Source organism: Chiloscyllium punctatum, chromosome 4 (assembly GCF_047496795.1).
Source record: "Chiloscyllium punctatum isolate Juve2018m chromosome 4, sChiPun1.3, whole genome shotgun sequence".
NCBI lineage: Eukaryota > Metazoa > Chordata > Chondrichthyes > Orectolobiformes > Hemiscylliidae > Chiloscyllium > Chiloscyllium punctatum.
In genome coordinates, this window is record NC_092742.1 from 99,495,650 (window position 1) to 99,518,723 (window position 23,074).

At 42.1% G+C, this 23,074-nt stretch overlaps 1 protein-coding gene across 1 annotated transcript in view; it reads left to right on the forward strand.

Annotated features, from left to right (window-relative positions):
• Window positions 1-23,074, forward strand: part of rtf1 (RTF1 homolog, Paf1/RNA polymerase II complex component) — a 60,321-nt gene that overhangs the window by 19,120 nt on the left and 18,127 nt on the right. Inside the window, exons 3-12 of the mRNA XM_072569395.1 lie at window positions 3,874-4,021; window positions 4,944-5,148; window positions 6,572-6,683; window positions 7,254-7,365; window positions 8,861-8,996; window positions 12,052-12,229; window positions 13,974-14,056; window positions 17,777-17,864; window positions 18,197-18,304; window positions 19,353-19,430. Coding sequence (XP_072425496.1) covers window positions 3,874-4,021; window positions 4,944-5,148; window positions 6,572-6,683; window positions 7,254-7,365; window positions 8,861-8,996; window positions 12,052-12,229; window positions 13,974-14,056; window positions 17,777-17,864; window positions 18,197-18,304; window positions 19,353-19,430 — 1,248 coding nt within the window. The remainder of the gene's footprint in view (window positions 1-3,873; window positions 4,022-4,943; window positions 5,149-6,571; window positions 6,684-7,253; window positions 7,366-8,860; window positions 8,997-12,051; window positions 12,230-13,973; window positions 14,057-17,776; window positions 17,865-18,196; window positions 18,305-19,352; window positions 19,431-23,074) is intronic.

Consider the following 23,074-nt stretch of genomic DNA (forward strand, 5'->3'; position numbering starts at 1 on the left):
TGTAACAAATAATCGGAACATCAACAGAAACTTTAAGTTAAAAAAAATTAAATCAAATTATCATTACCACTGGTGGTGATGAACTATTTAAAAAAAATAACAGCAATGATTTAGACAGTCCCTGTTGGGGAACTGTAACACAGGCAAGAGGTTAATGGAAACTTATCAAAGTTAAATCAAAATATTCTTACCAGGTGACGGTATGCTGCAGCTGTTCCTGGTCCCACAGGCCTGAAATATTTAAATGAATTCTCTCTGCATGGGCACTCTAATGCAGACATAGCTACAGGAGAGGTGCAGACGGCAGGTAGTATGACCTTCTCCATAGCACGCTGCCTGGACCTGCTAATAACCACCATGATTTGGCCACTGAGGAAGGCCTCTGATCCATACCATCTTTTTTAAAAAAAAAATCAGAGTGCATCCAAAGGTTTAAAAGCAGTCTCTCTTTTGTTTTAGGAAATAGGAATAGGGTTTGCATTGAAAGCATACACAAAAAACCATTTCCATCAGACCGTAAGAACAAGAGGAGACGTTTGTCTTAAAATCAAGATGTTCTTTATTTATTTATTGCATCATAGCAGTAGTTACAAGTTATATTAATTAGACAATTATCTTTAATATTATCAAGGATGACATTCTGGTCTTATTAGAATTTTGATTTGACTTGCCATTTTCCATCCAAGAATGTATGACATCATCAGATTAGGTGGAGCTTAATGCAATATTAATCCTTTGAGAACCATTGCCTTGTGCTAAACTCCGCTCAATTTGTTTTCTCCCCCATAGTTAAAATTGTGCATTTGGCTATATAACTACATTTATATTTACCAGTACACCAGTTCTCCCCTTCGCACATTCAGGCAGTTTGGAGATTTCACAGTTCTTGAAGTCATTATTTTCAGATTTACAAGATTGGTACATCTTTGGCTTGAGAATTGTGGACCTTGATTCTAATGTGGACCTCGTACCATGATGTCTTGATGTTCCTCATTGAATTCATTCCAATTAAACTTCAGTGAATGGTTGCTCTGCAGTGAGATAAGGTTCCTGCTGATTCTGCATATAACCAAGATGCATCCATGTTAGTCCAGTGCCTCCTGGATGACTGTTCCATTCTCTGTATCAAACCTGTTGCCCCTGAACCAGGTGTAGCAATTTTTCATGCACATTGATGTAATTAAAATTAGTACTCTGCTATTTTAAATTTTAAAATTAAAAAAAAAATTATCATCCAGTGGACTCAACTGTGGACTCTGCATTTTTGGTAGGAAAGGGAATTGAGTTTTCAATTTTCTTTTCATCTAGAATTCTGACGGCAAGAAGCCATATGAAGTGGGATAGACTTGTAATTTAACCAAGTTATAAGAGTCAGTGTTTTCTTCAAAAGAAATTTAAGTCTTTCAACTGTGCTGAACTTCCTCGTTTGGTTATATGTTCAAATCTAGAAATGGCTATAAACTGGCAATTAGCAAACTGTGCTCCATTCTTGCAAACAGCTGCTTTAGGAATCCCATGAGCATTAAACATTTCGTGCAAGGCCCTGATGACTGTTTCTGTGGTGGTGGTGTAATCTTTTTCACCTCTAAACATTGTCGGCAATAAAGTAAGACCATCTGTAAATCACAAATAGATCTGTTCCCACTGTCTAGTGAGGATCAATGGCACTTTCTGCTCAGATGTGTGAATAACACAAGTTTCACAGTTGACTATGTGGCTGTCAATCTCTTTTGAGATCCCTGGGTGCCACACTAAATGAGCCCTGGCTCTATAGCTGCTAATCTCCATGCCTTTGTAAAATCTACCTTACTGTCCTGTTTGACACCGTCACCTTTATCACAAATGACCTGTCCACCTTTTTTGTACAGTTTTCGATTACTTCTTACTTTGGTTAGATCCTGGCAGGAGACTTATATTTATCATGTTAGTTCAATCATATTGCTTGTCTCCAGCACCACCTTATCTTTAACTTTTTGTAATTATCTCTCTGCCTCAATTAGTCGGATTGTAGGCCATCCCACTGTCAGTTAGCTGTTGGCACTTTACTCACACTGTTGATCGCCTGCAGAGACCTGTTATTTGGTTTATTGAGTCTCGCTCACACCATTTATATGATCTTTTGATCTCCGATTATAAAATCTGTGCTGGGTGCTCTCTTCACTTCCTCTGAAGGGGCAGTGCTCAGAAAGCTTGTGATTTCAAACAAACCTGTTGGTGTATAACCTGCTGTATAACTTTTCATCTTGTCCACCTCAGTCCAACACTCGCCCTTCCATGTTATAAGCTCCAAATGACCATGTCTAGGATGTTGTCCCACAATGTATTTGGAATGACTGGCCCTTTATCAGATGTCACCTATAATGGTGACATGCTGTTGATCTTCGATCTAATCACCTTATGAGCCAAAACCCACAAGTAGCAGCGTGTTCTCAGTCTTTTGTTCCTGTCGGACTTAACTGAGAATCTTGGGTTGCTGGTCACTGTATTGCTGTGGCCTGTGTATGCGATTTCGTTTCACTAAAGAATTCTTTTTCAAGTGTTGTAAGGTTTTCGACAGTTCTTTGGGAGGGTCCATCCATTGTATTTTGTATCTCCACCAGCACACCTATTGTCTGCCTTTTAGATCTTAGAACATCATAGACTCCCTACAGTGTGGAAACAGGCCATTTGGCCCAACAAGTCTACACCAACCCTCTGAAGAGTAACTCACCCAGACCCATTTCCCTACACTATTTCTCTATATTTGCCCCTGACTAATGCACCTAACCTACACATCCCTGAACTCTATGGGCAATTTAGGTTTGTCAGTTCACTAACCTGCACATCTTTGGATTGTGGGAGGAAACCCACGCAGACACTGGGAGAATGTGAAAACTCCACACAGACAGTCACCCAAGGCTGGGATTGAACCTGGGTCCCTGGTACTGAGACAGCAGTGCTAATTACTGAGGCACCATGCTGCCCCTTTAGACAGAGCTTTGTGGAGGCACCTCTTTCCATTATACACACAGAACTGGTGAATACAGTTGTTTATGATCTGTTGCTGAGGAATTTTAGGTGAAGGATGTAGTCTGAAAAATCTTGTGTACCCATGTGATAGAGAGCCTCCTTTTCTGTAACAAGTCTCCCTTGTCCCTAGAGGTGGGTGATTTACATGTGATTTGGGTAGCAGGGAAGAAAATCCTTTGGTTTGCGAGTCTCTCTGGAGTGATTCTTAACATCTAATCACTGCATTGATACACTTCTGCAAAAGGAACATTGGAGACACAGATCCACATAAACTAACCATACTTCATGATGCTAAACTGTCAGGGTATTGTAGCCAGCAGTAGATGCCAGGTGTTCACAGCTAAGCTAAGATACTTCAGAATGCCACAAGATAGTTCTGGTTGTATCCTTTTAATGGGCCTTGTACACCTGGATGTTTTCATTGCACAAAGAGCTGTTCATCAGATATTCTGCAGTTGATAACATCTTTCAATTGTCAACCTTTTGATGCTCACCCTTGTTATTTATCATTGCAGAGTTTCGGTTCACTTAGCGAGTGAAGCTAGTTTTAGCTTGCTGAGAGTGCTGCTTTCAGATTAATCGCCATTTCTCTTTCCTATGTTTCAGCAATGATATACTTGAGTGCTGGATGTTGCAAAAGCCTTTCCAAATCCAAGGGCTAATGGAATGGAATGGTCAATGACCCATAGCTGTTTTGGTCAGTCTTGAGCCGCATCTAAGTTTGTGCCTACAAGGGCACAGGATGATCAATGCTAAAAATTAAAAACGTGTCTGTGTATATGGCATATTCCAATCTAAGTGTTAAAGCACATTGTTAGGTCGAGGGAACTTGAGTTTTAGTTAAGAGTATGTTTTCCTTTTCAGTGGACAGTGGGAGGCAGCAAGACCAAAAAGAAGGGAAAAGGCAAGGGTGTGGAGAAGAAAACCGCCACCAAGAGAGCGGTAAACAAAGCAGCGTCATCAGGCAGCTCAGCGGAGGATAGTTCTGGTGATAGCTCTGCACCAGAGGAAGGTAAATAATTTGAATCCTGTGGTAAACTTATTTTGTTCACGCTCCAAAAAAGAAAAGCAAAATGTAATTAATTGCTGGTTTGATTTCAATATGACAGCTGCACACCAATTCCTGACCATCTGTCACTACTTTCACAAGGGCATCAGAGTAAATAGAATGTGCATCAGGCATTGTGCAAGGCCATGAGTGGGTGAGGGTTAGAAGTCAGTGACACACAAGGGGTTGAGTGGATGAAGGTGAGATGTCACATAGAGGATGTGTGTGGGAAGTGGGTATTTTAGAATCAGGGTATACATTTTTTAAAAAAAGTCTCCCATTTAACATGGAGTTATGGTGAAATGTTTTATTTCGGATGGTTATGGCGTTCGTTTCCAAAAAGCAAGGGAGGAAAGGATTTTGAATAGTTTTAAGACTGAGTGAAATTCTTTATAGATCATGGTATAGTGGGGTAGATAGGAAAGTGGAATTCAGGCCAAGATCAGATCAGATCAGATATTATCAAATGGCAGAACAGACTCAAGGGTCTGAATGGCAGAATCTTCTCTTAATTCTTATATTCTTATGGTTCCTACAGCAGGAAGAGTGGTAAATAACTATGTCCATGATAAGCTAGTGACTCTAATTGATTCCATCTATTACTGCTGCAACAGCTCACTGCAGGGTGTCACAGACAAGTTCTGGATTTTCACATTCAGCTGCATTCATGGGAATCAGGAATTGCAGTCAATTATACAGAGTAACAACAGAATACTGGTAATCTTGCCGTTATTATCAGAAATGCTGGATGTTGCTTTGTCGCACTCAGTGTTGTATAAATGTAACATTAGTTCTGTCACCACCCACAACCCTGACTCATCTCCATTGTAGTGCTTCACTTGTGTTGATGTTTTTTGGTGATTGAGACACTCATTTGAAATTTCAGGAGAAGTTTCTGATTCGGAAAGCAGTAGCTCATCTTCAAGCTCAGAATCTTCATCCTCGTCAGAGGAGGAGGAGTTTCATGATGGCTATGACGATGACTTCATGGGTGATGAAGAGGATCGTGCAAGATTGGAACAAATGACTGAGAAAGAGCGAGAGCAGGAACTGTATAATCGAATTGAGAAAAGAGAAGTGCTACGGAGGAGGTGAGATTCTCTGCCTGGGATTCTGTTCGTCCCTGTGGTCAGACTTTTTCTCTCTCCTCTTGTCTTCATTAGAGGATTAAATGTGGCTTGGTGAAGCTTCCAGAAGATGTAACACCTAGTAATTGTGACAGGTGTTCTTTTGGGGCAGGGAATGTCTTGTTGAACATTATGTAGAGCTGGCCAGTATTGAGTGAATCATACATTCAGCAAGTACTGATGCTTGGGCGTGTAGGAAATGGTCTTGACTGGCACTGAAAACTCTAATGAAGTTTCAGCTCTTGTAATTAAAGTTCTACACTGGTGTCTGACCATGCATCAGTAAGGGAGAATTTCACCCTCACATGCATGGTAATGATATGGTTATTCAGGCACAACCATTACACAAACTGATATAATCCTGTGCACCTTAGAGATGCTCGGACCAATTATCATGTCACTACATTGTTGTGACATGGGCATAACCAGCAAAACCAAATCTGCCTGTCGTGGATTCACAACACAGTGAATTAAAACATTTAATGACCTTCCAACTGCGCAATTTTTCCTGACTAGACCTTAGAAATAACAAATCTTGCACATTAAGTTTATAATTTGAGAAGTTAATTTATTAATAATATAACATTTTATAATAATAGAACATAAGCAACAGCCCAATTTTTTTATCATAATTTCCACTTTCTCACACAGACATCAAGTTAATAGTTACATTTTTAAAAAATAATAACTAGCAAGTTGCAAATAAACAATTTTAAGTGATCGACACCAGGCATTTGTTAAATCCTTGGACAATGAGTTGTTCACAGAAATGTAGAACTGTACATCTTGAATTCCCATGTTATCGGTTAATGCAAACCGTTTAATTAGACTCCCAGAAATATATGCTTGCTTGTTACAGGCTGGAATTCTGTTCACTGAATGTTCATTAATTTGATAGCTGAATAGAAAAACTAAAGAAAGAGAGAAAAACACAAAATCAGGCAAAAAGGAGAGCATTATTACTGCTGAATGTTTGCCTAACTAGCAGGTCTGGAGTCCTCTCCATTCCAGCAGAAGGGCTTTTGCCCGAAACATCGATTTTCCTGCTCCTCGGATGCTGCCTGACCTGCTGTGCTTTTCCAGGACCACTCTAATCTAACTTGGGAGAGGCTGGCCTGAGTTCCTCAGTTAGACCCAATTCTGCATGAATGAATATCAGGCATCTAAAGTTAGCCACCTTGACCAATGCTTCACCTTTTGATAGTGGGTAGGTAAAGTGCATGTTGTAGACATGGGTTATTGAAACCATGTGATACCAATTTGGTTGATGAGATTTGTTTGCGCCTGAGCTGTAATGTGTGTGGTACAGATTAGCTGAGCCCATTGCCCACCACTCTGAATTTTGGACTTAACTGGCATTCAAGGATTTCTTCCAATCTGTTGACAGGTTCGAAATTGAAAAGAAGCTGAAGGCAGCAAAGAAGAAAGAAAAGAAAGAGAAGAAGAAGAAGATGGAGGAAGAGCGAGAGAAAAAGATGCAGCAGATCCAAGAGTCTCAGGTATTTTGTAGAAGCCTTGTCCAATCTCAAGGTGCTTTCCACATTTACCATACACTCATTACATGTTGGCTGTTGGTAGATTGGGACAGAGGACAACGGTTATCAAATTTCTTTTTCACTTGGTTACCACAAACTGCTAACCAAAGTGGGATGTCAAGTAGTCCTTTAGAATATCCTGGATACAGTCAAAATGAACTGCTTCAGCTGCCCTCTCACTGTCAGGGAACCTGTAGACTCCGTGCCTTGGTTTCAGCCAGATGATAAGTTGGTTAGCACTGGCCTTCGTGTTTAGCCAAAAGAAGGTGGTGAATGAACTCCATATACCCGCAGGTACAATGTGTACACCGTCAGGCTTACATAAAGAGGATGGATAGCATCTCTGGGGTGGTTAATCAGTAGATGGTTAGCGCCATCAGGGTAAGAGCAGCTAAAGAAAGGCTGTTTTGAACTGAAGGACGAGGAATTATTCTTGAGGATGTGAAGTTGCTAAACTGGTTAAGGTCTATAAGATTGATTAACGAGGAAATGAGTGCCTCCCAAGGACTCGGCTGAAGTGTATTTGTTGTTTAGGTGATGTCGCACAACAAAGAGCGGCGATCAAAAAGGGATGAGAAACAGGATAAGAAGTCTCAGGCAATGGAGGAGCTGAAAGCTGAACGAGAGAAAAAGAAAAACAAGACAGGTAAGAAATGCAGTGGCTGCAGGCCAACCAGCTGATAGTCCAAAGCGAGATCCAATGAGCTCAATGTTTTGATGGAAAATGAACCACACTACCTTTTTTGTTTTTCAGACTTGAATGTCTCCGTGACCTTGAATGTCTCACTTCAAATTGTAACCTATTCAGTGATGGAGACAGCATTTTGCTCTTGAATTCTTCTTTGTTTTTCAGTTTTGTGCAGAATTTTTTAAATCTTCAAATTCTGTGCACTATGTTCTTGTCGGCTTCAGTGAGAATATTGTAGATGTCAGAGCAACTCTGTTTTGTTTAAGGGGAACTGCAAGCTACCTGCCTATTCTGGACTCTGTAGTTAGATCCATCTCCTTCACCAAGACCATTCCCACACTAAGTACCTCCTTCACAACAGCCTAGACATCATCAGCAACTTGCACTTATTTCAATCTTTTAACACGAGGAAATCGTCCCAAAATACTACTTAGCTACAGTAGCAGGAAAAAAAATTCCAGCAATGTCTAGTGATAAATACAGAAACAAATCCTAGCCTTTGACTTCAAAGGATAAATTGTAGACTTGACTAAGATAGGTTTGTGTGAAGATTTTGACTGTGGTAAGCATATCAAAAGGGACCATCAGTGCAGATATGTTGAAGCAAGTAGAGGGGCTATCTGTGACTGAGAGTTTGGGAAGACCAGTAGAATGGAAGAAAAGGCAAAAGGATTTATGATGGATGTAAAGTTCTGAGGATGAGAAATTGCTTCAGGCAGGTGTGTATGGTGGGTAACTTGCAGTGGAGCTTGGTTGGGTTAGAGAAGCACTTGGAAGAATAAGCTGAGACATTGAGGTGATTAAAAGCAGGTCAAGTGGCAGGAGTATTAGTTGATGAATACCATTGCCATACTTTGAATGGGATGGATAATAGAGAAAATGACTTAAATTCATAGTGTTCCTCACAACTGAACATCCAGCCATCTCAAAATAACGTGTAGGGTATTAAATGCTTTGTGAGTGTGGTTACTATGTAATGTAGGAAAGTACAGTTAAGGTGGAAGATGTCACCACCTGTAAGCCAACTTTTATTCAATTCAACACCAGTGCTTTCTTCCCAGTAAGGTTGTGGGATCCAATGCTTTATTTGTTAGTGAGCAAGCTCTAGGGGGAAATGCAGGGAAAGGTAGTAATTGTTCCACAGGTACAACCCAAATGGTAATGGTGGGAAGGTTAGTGAACTTTAATCCCGAGCAGGCATGCTGTGTAGAAAAGTAGGTGAGAGATGTAGATAGGGCAGTTGTTTCACTGGACCAGTGAAAAATATAGATAGGCACAGATATGAGTACATCTTGGTCACAGGTTCAAGGCTGCCAAGTATTCAAGAGAGCAGAAGGGAAAATGTCATGACTTGGGTGGCACAAGTGAGCATTAGGAAAGGAAGTTGTTTTTCATTGAGTTTTACTGCATGAAAACAATGAGTTTGGGGTTTGATCTGTCTTGTTTATTTCAGCTGAATTATTGGCCAGGAAACAGCCTCTAAAAGCCAGTGAGGTTTATTCTGACGATGAAGAGGAGGAGGAGGAAGAGCAGTCAAGTGTGAAGAGTGATCGATCATCTAGGTCATCATCTTCTGACGAAGAGGAAGAGTAAGTTCTTAATGTGACTGTGACCTACCTGCAGTGAATATCTTTGGCTAACTAGGATCTTAATTTGAATTATTGTGGCTTGTTATATTCCTGTTAACACAAATACATTTCAGGGCATGTTTCACTGCTGTGTAATATTGAACAGCAGATGGAATAAAACTTTACCTTACACCTGAAGTGTTGGAGTAGAAGGGCATGTAATTTAATGGTTTAGGAGTCTGATCTGCTGAGACATGACTCAGAGTCATAGAGGTGTACAGCATGGAAACAGACCCTTCGGTCCATGCCGACCAGCTATCCCAACTCAATCTCATCCCACTTACCAGCACCCGGCCCATATCCCTCCAAACCCTTCCTATTCATATACCTATCCAAATGCCTCTTAAATGTTGCAATTGTATCAGCCTCCACTACTTCCTCTGGCAGCTCATTCCATACACGTACCACCCTCTGCGTGAAAAAGTTGCCCGTTAGGTCTCTTTTATATCTTTTCCCCTCAACCTAAACTATGCCCTCTAGTTCTAGACTCCCCGACCCCAGGGAAAAGACTTTGTCTATTTACCCTATCTGTGCCCCTCATTATTTTGTAAACCTCTATAAGGTCACCCCTCAGCCTCTGACGTTCCAGGGAAAACAGCCCCAGCCTGTTCACCCTCTCCCTGTAGCTCCATTCCTCCAACCCTGGCAACATCGTCGTAAATCTTTTCTGAACCATTTCAAGTTTCACAACATCTTTCCGATAGGAAGGAGACCAGAATTGCACGCAATATTCCAACAGTGGCCTAACCAATGTCCTGTACAGCCGCAACATGACCTCCCAACACCTGTACTCAATATTCTGACCAATAGAGGAAAGCATACTAAACACCATCCTGTCTACCTGCAACTCCACTTTCAAGGAGCTATGAACCTGCACTCCAAGGTCTCTTTGTTCAGCAACACTCCGTAGGACCTTACCATAAAATGTATAAGTCCTGCTAAGATTTGCTTTCCCAAAATGCAGCACCTCTCATTTATCTAAATTAAACTCCATCTACCACTTCTCAGCCCATTGACCCATCTGATCAAGATCCTGTTGTAATCTGAGGTAACCACCTTTGCTGTCCACTACACCTCCAATTTTGATGTCATCTGCAAACTTAATAACTATATCTCTCATGCTCACATCCAAATCATTTATATAAATGACGAAAAGTAGTGGACCCAGCACCGATCCTTGTGGCACTCTACTGGTCACAGGCCTCCAGTCTGAAAAACAACCCTCCAGCACCACCCTCTGTCTTCCCCGTTACTTCCTCCTCTGTAATACTGACGTTTTGCAGGACTTCACCATCTATTTCCCTACATTCTATATCTTCCATATCCTTTTCCACGGTAAATACTGATGCAAAATACACGTTTAGTATCTCTCCTATTTTCTGCGGCTCATCGCAAAGGCTGCCTTGCTGATCTTTGAGGGGCCCTATTCTCTCCCAAGTTACCCTTTTGTCCTTAACGTATTTGTAAAAACCCTTTGAATTCTCCTTAATTTTACTTACCAAAGCTATCTCATGTCCCCTTTTTGCCCCCTGATTTCCTTCTTAAGTATACTCCTACTTTGCTTATACTCTTCTAAGGATTCACTCGATCTAACCTTACATATGCTTCCTTCTTTTTCTTAACCAAACCCTCAATTTCTTTAGTCATCCTGCATTCCCTATACCAACCAGCCTTTCCTTTCACCCTGACAGGAATATACTTTCACTGGATTCTCATTATCTCATTTCTGAAGGCTTCCCATTTTCCAGCCATCCCTTTAACTGTGAACATCTGCCCCCAATCAGCTTTTGAAAGTTCTTGCCTAATACCGTCAAAATTGGCCTTTCTCCAATTTAGAACTTCAACTTTTAGATCTGGTCTGTCCTTTTTCCATTGCTATTTTAAATCTAACTGAATTATGGACTCAATAGTTGTGTGCAAGATATCTCTTATATAAGTAGCCTATGGACTTGACAGAGTGAAAATTTGAGTGGTGGGTGTACACACTGCTGAATGTTTTGCTGGGGTCAGATGGATGAAAATCGAAAAGCTGTCATTGAAGAAACCATAGGTTTACTGAGAATGCATATTGATAGAAGAGCAAGTATAAAGTTTGGAAATTGCATGAGGCCCAAGAAAGACATTTTTCAGGGTTGTTGGAGAGAGTTAATTGTTTGATAATTAATTGTCTACTATTCAGACCATGAGAGGTGAGGAGGTGCATGTGCTGAGCATGAATACGATGGGAAAGTTTTCATGTAGTGGCTCGGCAGTGAATTTCGATGAGATAGCTAGGGGAGCAGAGATGGAATTAATCGAAGATGAGTTGTTGCTCCATGCTGTGCATTGTGGAGGGTTTGTTGAGTTGAGGCTGACGTAAAGGAGCATTGAGAGAGGTGGAACAGATTTAGATGTCTAGAGGTGGAAGTATTGGAGAAGTAGGGAAAGTGACCAGTGTGAGACTTGGTGGGAGAATAGCACCCAACATCATGGATGTTTGGGTGACAATGCTACAATAAAGACTATAATTAGTTAAGCTTCACCCCGCGTTTGCTGTAAGGCTGGGGGTTGTAAGTGCATTGTTCACATGGGAGTCAGCACTCGTTAACTTCCAAGCAGTGTAAGATGGCAGTGTTTGTGGGATGAGAAGAGAAGAGAAGGGATTAGGAGTGAGAGGAGGATGTTCCCTCTAGAGACGTTGAGTACCAGTGTTCCTAATGAGTAGGGTGTTAATCCTGTGCCAGGATAGTAGGAAGTAAGTGTCTGAGTAACACTTCTATTTAAAAAATGCAACTTCCAGGAGGGGTGGTGCGGCTATAGTGAATCTCTTCAGAGTTAATACTGTAGATAGGTAGATCAAGTTCACTCCCAGAGGCCTGATCTAGATGCATAGAGTGGACACAAATGGGAACAGGACACCTCGCTAATACGGCAGAGATTGACGATGGTGTGGTGTTGTGATGCTTGCTATGTCAGATACTGATATCAGGATTTCAGTACATTGTTGCTAAAATTAACTTCATTTGCATTGGTACAGAAAAGAGGAAGTTCCAGCCAAGTCGCTGCCGGTCACTTTACCAGAGGAACTCAACAAAATCAGGCTTTCACGCTATAAGCTGGAGCGATGGTGTCACATGCCCTTCTTCTCCAAGACAGCAGTTGGTTGCTTTGTTCGCATTGGCATTGGAAACAGTAATGGGAAGCCGGTATACAGAGTAAGTATCATCTGGTATATTTGATCAATGTGAGGCTATGATGGAGAAGGAGAAAGTGAGGACTGTAGATGCTGGGGATCAGAGCTGAAAAGTGTGTTGCTGGAAAAGCGCAGCAGGTCAGGCAGCATCAAAGGAACAGGAGATTCGACGTTTCGGGCATAAGGCCTTCTCCTGGAAGGCTATGATGGAGAAGGTCAGCATGAGACCGAGACCATAAGATACAGTAGCCGAATTAATCCATTTAGCCCATCGAATATGTTCCACCATTTGATCATGGCTGATATGGTTCTCAATGCCCCCACCCCACCCCTGCCTTCTCTCCATGACCTTTGATCTTCTTTATTATGAGGAACCTATCTATCTATCTCTCTTAAATACTCAATGACTTGACCTCCAAGCCATCTGTGGTTATAAGTTCCACAGATTCACCACCCTCTGGCTGAAGAAATTCCTCAACTCTGTTCGAAAGGGTAATCCGTCCACCCTGAAGATGTGCCCTTGTGTCCCAGTCTCTCCTGCTAATGGGAACATCTTCTAGCGTCCATTCTATCCAGACCCTCAGTATTCAGTAAGTTTCAATCAGGTCCCCTCCTCATCCTTCTAAACTCCATCAAGATCCCTCCCATTCCACCAAAGACATGCAGGTCCGGGGTCACCTCCATTGCCAAACCCTAACTATCCGATGCCTGGAGGAAGAATGCCTCGTCTTTCACCTTGGGACCCTCCAGCCACACAGGGTCAATATGGATTCCACCATTTCCACCCCCAACCTTATCGCAGTCCCAACTTTGCACCGCCCTCTTGAACAATCCTATCTGTCAATCTTACTTCCCACCTATTTGCTCCACCCTCTGACCTATCACCTTCACCCCCATCTTCACCTACGTATCGCATTCCCATCGCGCTCCTTATGACAAGCCCTTCATTCTTGTAAACCTCTGCTGGACCCACTCCAAGATCAGCACATCCTTCCTTCGATATGGGCCCCAAAACTGTATTCCAAATGCAGTCTGACTAGAACTTTGTACGGCCTCAGTGGTACAATCTTGCTGTTGTATTCTAGCCTGATTGCAAACATTGCATTTGCCTTCCTATCTGCAAGACAAGTCTTTGAATACGAACTAGTACTCCAGTGGCCCTTTTCAGATTTCCAGAGCCTGTCCCTATTTAGAAAATAGTTTGTCTCTATTCTTCCTACCAAAGTGCATAAACTTGCACTTAACCACATTGTATTCCATCTGCCACTACTTTGTCCGCTCTCTTAGCCTGTCCAAGTCTTTCTACAGCCTCTCTGCTTCTTCAATTATTTGTCCATTCACCTGTCTTTGTCATCTGCAACCTTAGTAATGTCCTTAGTTCCTTCCTGTAGATCATTGATGTATGAGGCTGTGACAGATATTTAAAGTCAATGTGTGGCTCCATTCCATTCATATCTTGTTGAAAGTTTCTCTGAATTTCTCATCTTGGCTTTAAACAACACTGCACACTTTTTTGCCAGCATTATCGTTTGACCGTAAACAAGTCTCAATGCACCGTGTCTGCATTAGCCTATTCTCTGCAACTGACAAATACACCTTTAATGTTCCTGACAGGCTTTTAATATTGATTAGCTTGGTTCACTACTTCTACAGTTGTCCATCCTGATTGTCCTGTACTGTATGAGTATTGGTTTTACCATTAGTAGTCCCAGCACCAAAAACGTGTGTGCATGTGGCTTATTGAAAATATCTCTGTCTACTCACAGGTCGCAGAAATCACTGGTGTTGTAGAAACTGGAAAGGTCTATCAATTGGGCAGCTCAAGAACAAACAAAGGCCTGCAGTTACGGTAGGTTCAAAGGAAATGACAAGAATTGAAACTAAGGTTTTCTGAGTCGAGGGGTTGTTGTCCAGTTTCTCCCACTGTTCCCATGTTTTTACGAGGTGTTGTCTGGTCTGCAACATTTCATGTGATTGCAGTGGGGCAGTCTTTCAAAGATTGTACCTTTTTGTAGGAGGCTGTGATTTCAGTTGAAATTAACTGATCTGCTAGAAATTCCTAATTGTAATATGCTGTATTCCTTAGTCAGTGGGAAGGAAAAATGCCCCTCTCTATGTTGAACACATTTTATTCTGGCAGCTTTTCTTTAGCTTCTGCCATTGTTTGTACTCTTGAATTTAATAGCTGCTTTATGTGAAACCAACCCTGTGATCCAGCACTTGAATAACCACTCATCAGAACTCTGCCAATGTGGTGGTTACCAGTGTGGCTTGAAACATATTTGGCATTTCAGTGTAACTGAATCCTGTACTTAGCAAAAGCCAGCACGGAATCTTTCCTGCTAGAATCAAACATTGTTGAAATTGAGGTTTTGTAAGATGTTTAAAGGAGCTGGTAAGATAGAGGGAGTAATTAATTTATGTGATCAGGCATAATCATAATATGCTGTTGGAGGTGCAATATCTGGAAGGGCTTCTTCACATAAGGGATAGCAGAATTCTAGATTTTACTGTCCCGTATGAACTTGTGCTCAGACAGACTTGAGTCTGTGTAACAGTTAAATATTTCTAAATAGGTTATAGCTTGTTAGATAAAAATGTGTTTAGAAATGTGCAACCATGGCAGACAATGTAGTTTAGATATGAACCAGCCCACGATCTAACTGAATAATGGGCTAGGTGGTCTTCTCCTGTTTGAGAGATTAGGGCAAGTTGGTCTGTCTTCCATCTAATTATCTCCAGGTTAAAGGAAATAAGTGCAATGCCAATCACTACTCTACCAATTAAATGACCAGGGACTTAACGGGAAAGGGTCTTGTGGTGTGCTGGTGGTGTCGAGAAGGTCTGCATTTCAGTCCCGCCTGCCCAGACACTCATAGCGAACCCATCAGTATTGATCAGAACCAACCCAGTGGCTAATTGGACTGCTGGATGTTGGTGATTTGATTCCTACAACGTAAATATGGTTGCAGCATTAGATCCAGCGATTCTTGGTCTGGAAGTTCTTTATAAATACTTCGCTGAGTTCAGCCAATATCTTAGGGTTCAGTCTCGATGAATGATTGATTGGAGTATTTCTCATGTAATCTATATAACTAAAGTTAGATACATTACAATTCATTCTTTTAATATCAGACTCCACTGGAAGATGGTGAAACATTTTAGTCAAATTATCTGTCACCACCTAATGGCTAGCGTTTTTGCTGGGGATTCTGTTTGAAACTTTCAGCCCTGTCTTTATCACTTGAACCCTCAGATATAATGGTATTATTCTCTTCATTCTTTACTGCCTGTGGTACATTCTTTGGTTATTTTCCCTCCTTGAGACCCTCTTGTTGACTTAGAGTCATAGAGCTGGACAGCATGCTGACCGGATATCCTAAATTAATCTAGTCCCATTTGCTAGCATTTCACCATATCCCTCTAAACCCTTCCTATTCATGTACCCATCCAGATGCCTTTTACATATTGTAATTGTACCAGCATCCACCACTTCCTTTGGCAGTTCATTCCATACACCCACCATGCTCTGCATAAAAGGGATCCCCCCCCAGGTCCCTTTCAAATCTTTCCCCTCTAGTTTTTGGCTCCCCTACTCTGGGGAAAGACCTTGTCTATTTACCCTATCCATGCCCCTCATGATTTTATAAACCACTATATGGTCACCCCTCAGCCTCCAATGCTACAGGGAAAATAGCTCCAGCTTATTCAGCTGCTCCCTATAGCACAAGCCCTCCAACCCTGGTAACATGCTTATAAATCTTTTCTGAGCCCTTTCAAATTTCACAACATCCTTCCTATAGCAGGGAGACATATTCCAGAAGTGGCCTAATCAATGTCCTGTAAAGCTGCAACATGACCTTGCAACTCCCGCACTCAATGCATTGACCAGTAAAGGCAAGCATGCCAAATGCTGCTTTCACTATCCTGTCTACCTGCGACTCCACTTTCAAGGAACTATGAACCTGTACTCCAAGGTCTCTTTGTTCAGTAACACTCTCCAGGACCTTACCATTAAGTGTGTAAGTCCTGCTAAGATTTGCCTTTTCAAAATACAGCACCTCACATTTATCTAAAATAAACTCCATCTGCCACTCATTGGTCTGTTGGCCCATCTGATTAAGGTCCCATTGTACTTTGAGGTAATATTCTTTGCTGTTCACTACATTACTAATTTTGATGCCATCTGCAAACTTACTAACTATGCTTTCAATCTTTACATCCACATCGTTTATATAAATGATGAAAAGCAGTAGACCCAGCACTGATCCTTGTGGCACACTGCTGGTCACAGGCCTCCAGTGTGAAATGCAACCCTCCACCACTTCTGTCTCCTACCTTTGAGCCACTTCTGTATCCAAATGGCTGCTTCTCCCTCTATTCCATATAGAGTCCTAGATATATACAGAAACAGACCCTTTGGTCCAACCAGAAATCCCAACGTAATCTAGTCCCACTTGCCAGCACCCAGCCCATATCCTTCCAAACCCTTCCTATTCAAATATTCATCCAAATGCCTGTTAAATGTTGCAATTGTACCAGCCTCTGCCACTTTTCTTCTGGCAGCTCATTCCATGCATGCACCTCCATCTGTATGGAAAACGTTGGCCCTTCAGTCCCTTTTTATATCTTTCCCCTCTCATCCTAAACCTATTCCCTCTAGTTCTGGACTCCCCCCACCCCAGGGAAAAGACTTTGTCTATTTATCCTATCCATACCCCTCATGATTTAATAAAACTCTATAAGGTTCCGACGTTCCAGAGAAAACAGCCTCAGCCTATTCAGCCCCTTCCTGTAGCTCAAATCCTCCATCTCTGGCAAGATCCTTGTAAATCTTTTCTGAACCCTTTCATGTTTCACAACGTTAAAAATCACACAACACCAGGTTATAGTCCAACAGGTTTAATTGGAAGCACACCGGCATCTCCAAATCAAGGTTTCACAACATCCTTCCAATAGGAAGGAGACCAGAATTGCTTTGTTAACCACTGGTCTTCCATCTGGTATGCTGATAAATAGGTTATCTCATTAAGTTTCTTTTTAACTAAATCTTGCAGCCAATGGCTTGCATGGTATAGGAACACAAAGAGCACTTTTTTTTATTGAAAATGTGCTCTTCAGTTTCCTTACTTGTTTTTAATCATCTGTTGAGAAATTATAAGATGTTCTTGAGCAGCCTTTGTCAGATTGAACTTCTCTGGGTAATACATATCTGGTGGAAAATTTAATTGACCCTTCAATTATCATCTGGGTGAAGCAATCTTGAAGGGATAGGATGGGAATCTCAGACCAATCCTGTGCAAAAATATTGACGTTCTATTTTGACCTATACAATGCTCACAGTCTTACTAAAAGGTTTAATAAAGCAGATATTGAGATCTGTGGAGCTGGTTAAATTAACATCTGGGCTTTCCCAGCCATTTGATAAGCGGCATGTCTTGCAGAAGTCAGTAACGTCGGTTTCAGTACTTCCCAGATCAATTGCAAGCAGCAGTGAAGGGTGCAAGTCTTATTTTCCGTCCAGTTTTCCCTCTAATTACAGAAGTGTGATTTTTTTTTTCCCCTCTAGACATGGTTCAGATGAGCGGGTGTTTCGTCTTGAGTTTGTGTCAAACCAAGAGTTCACAGAAACTGAGTTTATGAAATGGAGGGAAACGGTGAGTTCTGTGGTGGGGTGGGGTTTGTTCACTTCAGTTTTATGTGTCTAATCTTGAGAGGCACTGTGGCAGCTAGTAAACTGCAAAGCTGATGTCTTCATCTGACCAATTCCTCTGCTACTTGACGGATTTCCATGTTAAATACAATCAGATAGGGGGTCCCTGCTGTCAAAGCTTTGGTAAGCTCCCAAGATAATAGTGGTGCATGGTTTGCAGCCCTGCTTATGGCTTGGAACGGTGAGGAGGAATTGCAGTTTGTGGTTCAGCGTCTCAGGTAGGCAGCAGGACCAGACTGTCATTGAGCTTCCTTAACTTGATTCCCGTTATTACAGATAATGATGGGAGGAATGCAGTTACCAACCATGGATGAAGTTAACAAGAAGGAACAGCAGATCAAACAGGCACTGGAGTATAAATTCAATGACCGTGACATTGAAGAGGTATGTGCTGGATCAAAAGCCAACTGGTTGGACAAAGTTGCCAACATGTCTTTTTCCCTCTCTCCAATATCGCTTAATCTCTTGATTTTTTTTTTTCTCTCTGTCTGATCAACCTCTTTAGAGATTCTATTATACACCTTTTGGAGGAGGTGTGAGTTGAACCTAGACTTCCTGGTCCGGAGGTAGGGATACTACCACTGTGCCACAGAAACCCCTGCTTAGTTTGTTTTGTGGTTTAACATATTTCATTCAGGTGAAGTTCAAACTTTATCCCTATCCAGGTGGGAGAAAGGCGCTTACTAATTCGTGGGTCACTTTTGACAAACTTCCGGCAGAGCACACTGTCAGCCTAGTGTCTGACCTTGTTCCACATCACACACCAACCATTCTGCAGCTTGTACATTCAAAAATATAATGCCAGAATTGGGGCGTTTTCATGCTGTGGGTCAGAGTGATTCAGATCAACTTGGTCCATATAACAAGCTTATATGTCCTGTCCATCATACTGTGACAAATTCAACTCTGATTCAAAAGGTGACTGATTAGCATTTAACAGTTTTTTTGGGGGTTGGGGGTGGGGTTGCGGGCTCAATAGTTTCGTACTTCATTAAAATGATGCATTTTATTCTTCCTGTCTAATCATTACGGTAAATGGGTTACTTTATATCAAATGGCCAATGCAGCAATATATTATTTGACTATGTTATGAATGGAAGTCAGATTAAAATGAGTTATTGCACTTGAACCACATCTATGGTAAACATCAAGTTTAAATTAGATCTTGAACACCAGGGGTTTTCGGGAGTCTCTTCCTCAGTACCAGTATGGCTAGTGAATTTGCAAATGGAAGTGTCACAGCAATGCAGATAATTGTTTTCAGGAGTTTGGTGTTCTCTGATATTACTTTGGAGGTTTAGGTAATATTGTACAGAATCACTTGAAGCTTCAGCTGATACACTAAGTATACAGAAGCCTTCTCTTCAAACTGATCACTGAGATCATGTTCATGTTGTTGCCCTTGTTGAGCCACTTTGTCTTGTCCTTGCAGATTGTGAAAGAAAAGGACCGATTCAGGAAAGCTCCTTCCAATTACGCTATGAAAAAGACGCAGCTTATGAAAGAAAAAGTGAGTGACAATATCCAAATGAAGATTTGTATACATTTTGTTTTTTGTACATTGGCCAAGGGGAGGGAAAGAGTAGAGGTAAGCAGAGGTAAATGTTTCAGGGGGGCATAAGCCAAAATCCAGATTGATGTTTCAGCTGGAGAGGTTTGCTTAGCCTGAGAGGAGAATAAGGCTAACAAGGTATAAATAAGGTATAATAAGGGTATAAATAGATTTTAATTTAAAAAAAAAAATTGTGTGGAGGTGGAAAACTCAGTGTAGGGTTTAAGGAGTGAAAAAGAGATACAGGCCTTCCAAGCCAAGTATTGTTATCAGGTATATTGAGGTTAGGTGCTGTGCTAATTGCAGTGGGTACACAAATAATTTAGTCTTAATTTTGAAGTAATACAGTAACCTTTCTATTTTTAGATTTCCGTTATAAATTCCTACTTTCTAACTTATTCATTATCCATACCTATATTACAGTGCATTACATTTCAAGCCTGCTTTTAATCTGTGCAGCTCACCCCTACCAGTTTTTACACCATCTTCTAATCTCACACCACGTCCGACTTTGCTGTCTTGATTGTGTCCTTACTTTTCTTCTCTGGAACTCCCTCCTAAAACCTGCATTGTTTGTTTCCTTCTCATCTTTTCATAGCCCATCTTTCTAACCTGATATTCCAGTCCTGTCTTGATTTCTTGCCCTTTGGCTTTCAGAAGAGAAAGCGAGGACTGCAGATCCTGGAGATGAGAGTCATGAGTGTGTTGCTGGAAATGCACAGCAGGTCAGGCAGCATCCAAAGAGCAGGAGAGTCGAAATTTCGGGCGTGAGCTCTTCATTAGGAATGAGGCTTGTGGCCTGGGGGCTGAGAGATAAATGGGAGGGGGTGGAGTTGGGGGAAAGGTAGCTGGGAATGCGATAGGTAGATGAAGTGGAGGAGAACGTGATAGGTCAGAGAGGATGGTGGAATGGATAGATGAAAAAGGTGATGGCAGGTCAAGAGGGTGGTGCTGAGTTCTTGGCTTGGGACTGGGATAATGGGGGAGGGGAAATGAGGAAACTGGTGAAATCCACATTGATCCCTTGTGGTTGCAAGGTCCCAAGACAAAATATGAGGTAATCTTCCTCCAGGCGTCGGGTGATATGGGTTTGTTGATAGAGGAGGCCCAGGACCTGTATGTCCTTGGCAGAGTGGGAGGGGGAGTTGAAGTGTTCAGCCACGGGGCAGTGGGGTTGGCGGATGTCCCAGAGATGTTCTCTGAAATGATTCACAAGTTGGCCTCCTGTCTCCCCAATGTAGAGGAGACCACATCAGGTGCAACGGATGCAGTAGATGACATTGATGGAGGTACAGGTAATTTCTGTCTGATGTGAAAGGATCCTTGGGCGACTTGGACTGAGGTGACGGGAGTGGTGTGGGTGCAGGTTTTGCACTTCCTGTGCCAGGAGTAGGGTGTGGGCTGGATCTGATGAAGGACTTGCGGAGGGAAAGGTCTCTCCGGATGCCAACTTGCAGATCGTTTCAGAACGCCTTTCGGACAGCTGCCCCAACCAACCCTACCGCCCCATGGCTTAACACTTCAACTCCTTCTTCCACTCCGCCAAGGAAATGCAGGTCCTGGGCCACCTCTATCGGCAAACCCTTCCCACCCAACATCTGGAAGAAGGATGTCTCATCTTCAGCCTTGGGACCCTGCAACCACACGGAATCAATGTGGATTTCACCAGTTTCCTCATTCTCCACCTCCCTCCTACGTTATTCCAGTCCCAAGCCTCCAACTCTGCACCGCCCTCCTGACCTGTCCATCACCTTTTTCATCTATTTGCTCCACCCACCTCTCCGACTTATCACCTTCTCTCACACCGTCACCTACCTCTTGCATTCTCAGCTACCTTGCTCCCCACACACACACACACACACACACACACACACACCCCCCACCACCACCACTCATTTATCTTTCAGTCCCCTCGGCCCACAAGCCTCATTCCTGATGAAGGGCTCATGCCCAAAACCTCGATTCTCCTGCTCCTCAGATACTGCCTGATCTGTGCTTTTCCAGTGCCATGCTCTCGACCCTTTGGCTTTTGTCCCCACTCCCCTGAAACTTCTACCTGTGCAGGACATTTTGAAAATGAAAGTTGTCATTTTGCATTAAGTCTGTGAAGTTTCTGTATTGGCAGAGTCTGTAACAAATGAACAGTATTTAAAACTCATGAAATGATGGCCCCTTCCTCCCTCCCTCCCTCCCTCCCTCTATCCCTTCACATTTTGGATGACAAACTGATTTAGCTGGAGGCTGAACTGTACTTAATGAGGGGTGATTGGACTAGCTTCAATACTCCCATGTAAAAGTTGTGTTGGTAAGTGGAGGTCTCTATCAAGATTCGCTGCATGTCAGGTGGCCTGTGAGAGGTTCTCTTTCCTTTTTATAGCCTGCTTTTGTGTGTTGCCACATCCCGTTAGTACTGTTGCACTGGTTCTGGGTAAGCTGCATATACTTATGTACAGGAAACCACCGAGCACTGCAACCAGGCTTTCTCAAAGGTATTTCTGAATCCGAAACCCTTGCCCCTCCATATTCTATCTTTGCCCAAGATTGTGGCTCCTCATTACTGAGGAGTCCAAACCTCTCACAGATGTTCTGCAGTTACATACATCTGCCCACTGCTTGCAGGTACTACTCCCTGTGTTAGATACTTGCATATAACCTCTTGATTAACTTACTGGGGGTGGGCACTGGAGATGGGGCCAGTTGGAAAGTAATGCAAAGAAAATAAAAGATAGTCTTAACCTCTATTGTTGCTATCTTTAAACTTTTATCCTGATTTTTTGGAAAAAACTATTGTTTTTTCTAAGTTGTATGTGACGGTGTTGATACGTCTTGGCTATTAGTGACTCAAGCTGAAGGGCCGAATACAAACCTATTAAATCAGGTCAAATCATAGGAGATGAGCTGTCTGGGAAACTGGCCAAGGAAATGGGTTTTTCCAGTCCAAAATATATCGTGGAAAACCGCTCACCTTATGACAAGTTCAGTTTGTTGAATGGAATTCTTAAATTCCAATGAGCTTAATAAACAAGCTTTAGCTGTAAGGAATGTCAACAAAATCCAAAAACACACTGCAGTCAGGTCAGTTGTACTGCAAGAAAGTTCCCAATTTGTAGATTTTGGGGTTTGTTCAAGTTCATTCAATCCCTGGAAAGGTTGTCAAATTGCAAAGAATTATCAGTTTTTAAAAACTAATGTTTCCATTCCTTTCACTGCAGACGTTAGTTTGTGTTTTGCACAGAGTATGTGTTGCCTCAAATGGGGGCATCTCGTGAGCAGCTTGCACATCTACACATCTGTGCAATGTTATGTGAAAAACACATAGATGTTCATTTTAGAGCCTCGCTCAAGGGAAGCTGAAGCCAGACTCCTGAAGTGAGCATGGCCTTTGGAGAGGTGAGGGTACAGCCTACCTATCAGCCAACCTCTCACTGTGACCCCCAAGACCTTTGGTTTACCCATTTGATGTTGTGCTGTCCTGCCTAGTGTTTTTGATTGGGTAGCTATGTGCTACTTTCCTGTCAATTTTAAAGTTCAGCTCATGTGCTGGGCCTGCCTGTAGCTTGGGTTGTTATAGTGTACTGGTACCCAATATGTTCACTCTAGTA